The 8164-nt window shown below is 39.0% G+C and overlaps 1 protein-coding gene across 1 annotated transcript; it reads right to left on the bottom strand.

Annotated features, from left to right (window-relative positions):
• Positions 1–635: 635 nt before the first annotated feature.
• ERI1 (exoribonuclease 1) lies at positions 636–8164 on the bottom strand. Its single transcript, XM_009995879.1, has 6 exons — positions 7995–8164; positions 6290–6500; positions 4880–4963; positions 4145–4254; positions 2402–2516; positions 636–1059 (listed from the first exon to the last, which is right to left on the bottom strand). Exons 1-6 carry the CDS (start codon positions 8069–8071, stop codon positions 817–819), a joined length of 840 nt encoding a protein of 279 aa, XP_009994181.1. The 5' UTR covers positions 8072–8164; the 3' UTR covers positions 636–816.

The raw sequence follows: 8164 nt of genomic DNA, 5'->3' as shown, positions 1-8164 counted from the left end.
CAAATGGCTGACAGTGTCTAAAAACAACAGTAAATGAAGTTCAGCTATGAGTGTAGAAGGAATAAGAGATTATGATCCTCAAAGTGAAACTAAAAATAACCTTCTCTTTTTAAATACATGTTAAAAAGTTACTATCATACTCCACTAATGGAACTTCTATTCAATATACAAGCTGTTCTGCTTGATGTGTAACGAGACAAACATATCCATTAAAGAAAAAAAACAAACCCAAACAACATAGTACTTCCCTACTGCTTTAGAATTGATGAACATGCTCCCATTTCTCCTAGACTTTCTAAAAAAAAAAACAACCAAAAAACTACCAGCAGGGACCCTTAGATGAGTGCCTTAGCAGGAAAGGCCAGCCCAGCCACTCACTATTTCAGTTCTTCCAGCAATGTCTTATTTGTGTGCAATGAATAATCAGATGCTAGATACCATTAAAATATGGCATAGTGAATAAATAGTACCCCCCAGGCTGGGGTGGAACAGCAGGCCACAGGCCTAATCAATCTTTGAATGCTTTTAAATTACATGTTCTTAAAAACTTGACACTTTGCCTGGATTCTGCATGTCCACCTTACTGCTAGAAAAGTTGCAAACAACAACCAAAAAAGTCAGTAGTAAAAAAAAAATGCTGTAACACAGGCTTCAAAGAGAAAAAGAGCTTCCACATGTCTTTATTTCAGCTGAGACGATTAGTTAAGGTGCTTCCAAATTCTGCACTGCAGACAGGCTGGCAGAGGTGGCCATTGAAAGGCTAAGAGTCTTTAGCAGGTATCTAAGAGCATTTCCTAAGGCAGAACCCCTGACCTGCTAGGTTCTGTAGCGGGGCATTAGTGGAGCAGGGGCTCCCTCTAAGGGGGCTGAGGAGGAGACTGTCATAAGCTGTCCAGCATGCAGTCTCTCATTCACACGCAGTTCACAGCCATCCTGCAGCATCCTTATAGCTATCCTTGCAATGTTTTTAGAGTCATCAAGTCCACTGTGAGGTCTCCCATCATAATTCATGCCCAGCTTTTCAAGCATGATTGTCAGCTTGGTCTGGTTCCTGGGAACCTGATGGAGAAAGTGAACCACATACAAGAATTAAGTTCTGTACCAAGTCTTTTTAACATAACACAGTGCAGTAGTAACGTATGCATATTTTAAGTCTACTTAAGTCACATATTACTTTCATGTTGCCTTTTGTTAGATCACTAGCAATTTAACTTCAAAGTACCTTGGTGAGACAGACACTGATTTTTACAGTGAACAGGAGCTTGTCTAGACTCAGGATAATGCTAAGAGCCTCCCACTGCCAGAACCAGCCTCCGGATTCTCACTAACATCAAGCTTCTGGACACCTCCAAACACCAGAGGAACAGATCAGTAAGACCTAGAGCAGCCCATGTTTACATGGATGACCAACAGTGTGAACAGACAAAGGGGCTTAACTGACTTTGTCATGAAAAGTGCTACACCAGCAAAAAACCCCTTAGTTAACTACTTAATGTTTATCTTGGACCTTTGGTAAGGTCACAGAAAAACAAAAGTGTAACTTTAAAGGAAAACTTTTGTTTGCTCTCTTGGTGGCAGTGGTTGGGGTGGGTGAACACAGGACATGACAAGTTCCAAGATATTGCACCATAGTACTGGATTTAATAGCTAGGCAGACTGGTGACAACACAGTTGCCAAAACCTGGCAATATGCAATTCCAATAATAACACCCACAAACTGGGCAGGGAGACATTCATACTATTAAACAACAGATTCAACAGTGGCACAGAATAGCTACACAGAACCACTGAGCAACAATAAATGCTACAACTGTTTGCATTTATTTAAAAAAAATAATCACAAAAAGTAAAAAGAAATTTATTGCTTCCAATATAGGAACTTGCTAGAATCTCCAATAACCCATTTTTATGATAATCTGACAGTGAAAGAAAGCAGCAATACAGTCCAGCACTGAACATGATTGCCCTTTACAATTTCACAATTTTACAATTTTTTTTTTACAATTGCACTGTCAAAGTTGAAGATAACTGAGATAACTGCAAAACAATTTGGTAGTGTATTACACGTAAATAGGAAAAAATAACTGAAGAATCAAGAGTCTTTTCCACTGAACTACTTAAAGACACACTTGATCTAAGAGCACCAGTGGGACATTTTTAGACAATCGTTCATGAACCATTTCCTGATTCTTAAAAGCAAAATGAAAATAAAAATGCAGTAGATTATGACTTTCAATTAGCACCATGAGATCTGGGCATGAAGCACATTTGAAAATCAGGCTCCAGGCAACAGCTTAAGCACATAATTTTATCCTATACAAGTAAAGATGACAAGCACAACAGGACATTCTAGAATTCTAAACCAAATTTCCCTGTAGGAAAAGCAACAATTTGTACAAACCTTATAGAAGTTTCCATATGATTTGCGAATATTGATCCACTTTTTGGCAAAAGAAGGGTATTTGATACGGCTAATACGGCACTGGGTGTTCAAAAATTTACTCATATCCCAAGATCTTAGTCATAAAAGAAAAGAGAAAGATGTTAGAAGTACATAATTCAGATGCCCTGCACTCTATATTGCACAGCTGTAGCACAAAGAGCACAAAGGTCATGAGAAGAAGGAAAACAGTTTAGAAAAACCTCTTTCACTGTAGTCAAGGTAAAGATTTTTTGAGTATGAATTTGTTAATCATGGGGAAAACAAATGACAACATGAGCAAGATTTTCTCTAGAATGGCTTCAGGTTCAGGATAGTTAACACAAAAAATAGGACACCAACTTCTCCACCTACCACATCTACTCCAAAAATACTAATAAATCAGATGCTTCCACAGCCCTTGGGGAAGCAAGCAACATGGTACATGTTCCTGATTACTGTTAATACTGGACACAACCACATTCCAGTGATAGGGGTTCTTCTCCAGAAACGTCCTGTCATGGCCAAAAAATTCTGCCACTCGATAAGTTGGGTTAGTTAAAAAAGCTTTTGTTATGTATTAATTAATCTTCTATGATGCATTATTTTTCAAACCACTCATATTATGGACTGGAATATTTTTCTGTGTTTTACTTGATGGAAGTGTTAGGAATTCATACTAAGATCTTCCATGCTCTCTTTTCATGAATTCCAGTTTTATTTCAGGGTTCATCTCTTTGGTTCAACAGAGTCATTGTAACAGAGCAGCACAGGACTGCTGTTTTAATCCAGCACTGCAGAAGATCTACTCCAGGCAGACAACAGGCATAGCAACATAGAAATGCATCATTCACCTCAACATGGCTAATGCTAAAAAATCCCTGTCCTACTTAAATCCCTCATTCCAAGAGAAGGAAGAAAGCAGACACGTTAACAGAGCAGTAATGTTTCAAAGCTAAAAAGCAAGCATCACCTACAGAAAAATTTCCTGGCCAGTGCTACATAAGACAAAACTCAAACAGTATCTTTAATCATATAATAAAGCGAAGATCACAAGAAAAAGATTCCATCATGTATGTATCTAGATCTCAAGATCTGTTCACTTTGCAGTCAAGAGGGTACTTGATTTTCCACCCAGCCTTTGGGAAACCGCAAGTTCAGGTGGCGATTCAAGGACTAGTCAACCCCTCACACAGAAAGCTTGTCAGAAGTTGGACCCACCAGAGCCACATTCCTCTGAGCCAAAGCAGAGAGCTTTCTGTGCTCACCATTTCCGCTGCTTTGATAAACTTGCTTTCTGGCAAAATATGCAGGGTGTATTAACAGTAACACTAACAGACACAAGATACAACACAACCAACACATATCTCTGAAACCTCAGAATCATGAGAGTGTGGGAGTTGCTTAGAACTGAAATTTCACAACATTATTTGCAGGTATTATGTGTTATATGAAAACTAGATGTAAACAGAGAATTACAACAACAACAAGATGCAAACTGTATTTGGTATTATTTAGTTGCATAAAGCAAGTCAGGAAAGAAACAGTGCCATCTAATGGATTTAAGCTTCATTTCAAATTTTTTAGTTCAGCTTTTCCAATTTTCCCAAAAGCTAAAACTATAGTAAAATGGCAGTGTCATGATCCACCTTTAACGATACTCTCAATAAGATTAAAAACAATTTTACAGTTTTAGATTGTTCTGAAGGTTGGATAAGGACATACCCATCTGTCAACATGGAATAGCTGTACTTTGTTCCCAGTTCTCGCTGTCTCATCCACTCTATGACATTCTGCAGAACTTGAATAAATGTATCAGCTTTATCAACAATGTCCTAAGAGAGCAGGAAGAAAAAACCAAACAAGGTTCACAAAAAAACCAGCATGAAGTGTAAGAATTATATTGGTGTATAGACACTCATTAAATCACTCACTTAACTGGCTCCATAAAAATCTTTGGAAACAGATTACATGTTAAAATAACCAATCAGATTTTTCTAAGCTGAAAGAAAAGTACCACTGAAGTACCACTGAAAGAGCCAACCTCCAAATGACATCTATAAAGGTAACAGGGTCAGTCAGCTGTTGCACTCGGATTAAAACCTTTCAGCTTGTTTCCCAGGCTCCTGCTAAAACCACTTGATCTCAACCCATTGCCATCGTAAGACTCTGAAGACTTTACAATAAAAATCTTAGAAGCAGAACTGATTCAATTCAAAAGCTGCTTTCCTCTACTAAAGATTAAGTTTCTACACATGAATTACAGAGTGGTTACTTTTCCCTACTGTCCCTTACAAACACCTAGATGACCAATTCAGTGATTTGGAGGGGGGGGAGAAGGATTAAGAGAATAAGCCTTACAGAAAAAGCCCTACCATGAAAGACTATCAGCTTGAAAACATCAACAACACATCTCCCTTTTTCATATTTTTTTCCTGAAGAAACAGAAGTGCACATTACCTGGGTGATTCCTGTCAGACTGATGCAGAAGTTTGAAAGCTTGGGATTAATCTCTGGCTTCACATATTGCTGAAAGGTATCTTCCTGTAATGACAGAATCGAACACTCAAAAGCAGCCCAGGAGACAACTTCTCTGGATTTCCCACAGCTGAAAGGCTATAGCTGCTGCGTGTCCTGCTGGAGGCAAAAAGGAGCATGTACCTCCTGAGCCAGTATGAGCCTCCTGACTGGTCATCATGAGGTTCCTAATGGAGTGGATGGATGGCTTTCTGACTGGAACACAGCCTTCCCCTTAGCCAGTAGGAACCAAAGAGCAGGGAAGTGGATGTAAAATAGCAGAAGGATAGACTGCAATAATGGGGAAGATTTAGGAAAGGAAGGAGTAGGAATGAGTAAGGAAAAACGTGAGAGGCATGAGCAAAGCCTTTCTGTTACTTTTTAGGTGATGCCTCTAAAGGCTCACCTGTATTTCAAGGAAGGCAACTGGCCATACATCTCAAGAGACTGCATGCACCTCATCCGCCTCTAGATGCCAGTCCATCAGAGATAAACACAATGACCTCACTCTGGGAAACCAAGCAGTACAAAAGTGAAGACTACGTGCAAGTTTCATAGAAAAAACTGAAAGCCCCAAATCCCTGCTGCAGTACAAACCCTTTTGGACAGAGGAAAAAAATATGCTGCTTCCTACGACTCTAAAAGTAATAAAACAATCTTGATGATCTGCAAAATCATCTTCCTGCAGTTAGTCATACATGCAGTTGCACGCTAATGTAGCACCACAGTGCTTAGTAGCAATCCTGCTCCTTCCAAAAGTTCTTGATAAATGAACTATTAGTCAGAGGAGCATGCACGTTCTCCATTTCACTGAGTCACTCAGTTCCAGTTAGACAGTGAGTAAAGAAGCTGTATTGGTACAGGGCACTTGAGGCCTTCAAATGCCTACTAAATATTAAACATCATGTTACACAGCTGTCAATTTGTCAGGTACACTCTGGAAATAGTGTAGCTTGCAGAGTTCACTCAACTCTGCTTTCTAGACCTCTGCATTACTCTATTCTAGATTGCCTCACACAGGGAATTTTCTAATTCTTGTTTACAATGAATCTCCCAAGCCCTAGAAATAGCTTTATGGATATTAAAGCAGGGAGAGAAGGGCAGGGAGGACAACTGAGAAACTGAAAGTCCCTGTCATTAGTTGAGGGAGTCAAGAGCAGAAAAATTATCTACTCCAGATGCTTTAAGAATAGAAAGTTTGGTTAGCAAGAGCCACAGAGGATAGTCTTTATGAGAAGAAAAAAAATGCTATTTTAAATGAAGTTGAACATCTACCTAAAAACTAACCCTCGTGTTCAGAAGCAAAGAATTTACAGCAAAGAACAGCATGCCATTAGTAATTACATCACTTACTATTTCCAGGGTATGTGTGTTCAGTAAGACAATAGGAAACTCAATTATTTCATGAATGAATTCAGGTGGGTTTCCTTCTTCACATGTTGCTTCAAAGTCAACAACACAGATGTAGTCATAGTAGCTGTCTCCATTAATGGGCTCCTTCTGCATCAACTTCTGTTTCTTATAGTAGTTTTTTAGTCTCTTTTTCAGCACATCTTTCACCCCTCTTAAAGAGACAAGGAAAGTGACAAATATCACACTCTCATTTAATTATTTCACCATTGTAGAACTGAAACTATATTTAACATTTAAAAGTTCAAAATTTATTAACTTCATTTTGAACACCAGCACTCACAAAGTCTAAACTCAACTTTATAATGCAGTTAATGCTCCATTATCTGTGATAATGCAGATGCTGCAATACTCCCCTGAACACTAAAACATGTAGATAATACTGGTATTTGGGGACAAACTGGGAAGCACAGAGTAGAGACACTGTAGTCACCTTCAATTCAACAAGACTCAGTAGCCAAAGCCTTTGCAAAGTCTTTGTAGACTGCTGCTAGATGACCTCTTGCCCTGGAAGCAGCACAGCTCCACCAGCATTTCGCTGTGCTCTCTGCCTGAAGTGACTGGTGCCTGAGGTACTTCTGCACAGATAACGCAGAATCCAGCCAAAATGCTCACATTTTAAATTGGTCTCAATTTACAACTGAGCTGGAGTAATTAAATTAAAGTACTCAAAATTTCAGTTGTCATGAAAGCTTCCTGGTCGAGAGCCTGCTTTTCAGGAGGTTTTGTGGCTAACAGAAATTCACAATGGCAAATGATTATTTACTGCATCTTTTCAATACAAATACTATAATAGGCAAGCGCAGGTGCCAGAACTACCACATAGCAAACCATAGCAAACAAATTATTTTTAAAATTACAGATTGCAAATGAAATCACAGAAGCTGCAAGAGCTACTTGTAGCAAGTGATATTATCAGAAAAGCAGCCCCACTGATCCACAAGCAAAAACTGGAACCAGAATACTAAACATACTGGAGAACACCAGCGTTTTCTGCGAACGCAGAAGACTGATAAATAAAGTGGTTTATTAATCTAGTTTAACTCAATGACCAGTTCATTCAAAGATGAAACAGTAAAGGAACTGATGGAGGGGGAAATTACCCTTTTCTTCATCAAACTTACAAAAGGAATTGAAAGAGGAGATGACCTGCTACCAAAATAACCCCAAGGGTTATGGTGTGTGGCAGTCTGCTCAATTCACTAAATTAGAGGTAATGCACTGACTATCTGCATTGACTAAATTCTAAGCCTTATCACCACAGAGGTTCTAGTCAGCATCAGATCTGTACTGGGTACAGTAAATAAAAATAACTGTATTCGGAAGCAGGTTTGTCTACACTGAAAGTCTGTGTAGCCACTCAAGAACCCTTGCAGTTTTTCAGACCCGTCTCTCCCCCTTGACCAAAAGCATGTTGAGACACAACCTACAGTTACATATTCTTCTCTCTCTTTGCATTACTAGTTGAGACCACACACAGTTCTGAAACACATTAAGCAGCATCACGCACTAATCCTACAACAAGAGCTGCAAGACTGCACATAAAACAGCTGGTGTTTGGCTTTTCATTTTGGGGTGTGTTTTTAAACTTTAAAATAATCATTCCTATGTTTCTACTGCTCTTGAATAACAAGAAAACCAGCCTAACCTGGTTTCAAGCTTGAACTCTGCAAGTTTACATCTGAGCTCTTCTCGGGTCATTCTGTTGATATAACCATTGGTCATAGCAATTTCTTTGTAAACTGGATCACTGAAGTCATTCAAACTGGCAGTTGAGTTTTTCTCATTAGTTTCTTGATCACTGATCTTACAATGCGG

The sequence above is a fragment of the Chaetura pelagica genome, unplaced genomic scaffold, assembly GCF_000747805.2.
Source record: "Chaetura pelagica isolate M959 unplaced genomic scaffold, ChaPel_1.0 scaffold142, whole genome shotgun sequence".
In the NCBI taxonomy this organism is placed as follows: domain Eukaryota; kingdom Metazoa; phylum Chordata; class Aves; order Apodiformes; family Apodidae; genus Chaetura; species Chaetura pelagica.
Note: the sequence above shows the minus strand (reverse complement) of the source record. Positions and strands in the feature narration are given on the sequence as shown.

Bases quoted from the DNA above. Each gene is read 5' to 3' on its own strand.
- ERI1 (XM_009995879.1), bottom strand. From the start codon at position 8,071: ATGACCAATGGTTATATCAACAGAATGACCCGAGAAGAGCTCAGATGT. The intron at 4,964-6,289 runs GTAAGTGATGTA...CTGTCATTACAG, and splicing joins ACACACATACCCTGGAAATA to GAAGATACCTTTCAGCAATA. The intron at 4,255-4,879 runs GTAATGTGCACT...CTGCTCTCTTAG, and splicing joins GTCTGACAGGAATCACCCAG to GACATTGTTGATAAAGCTGA.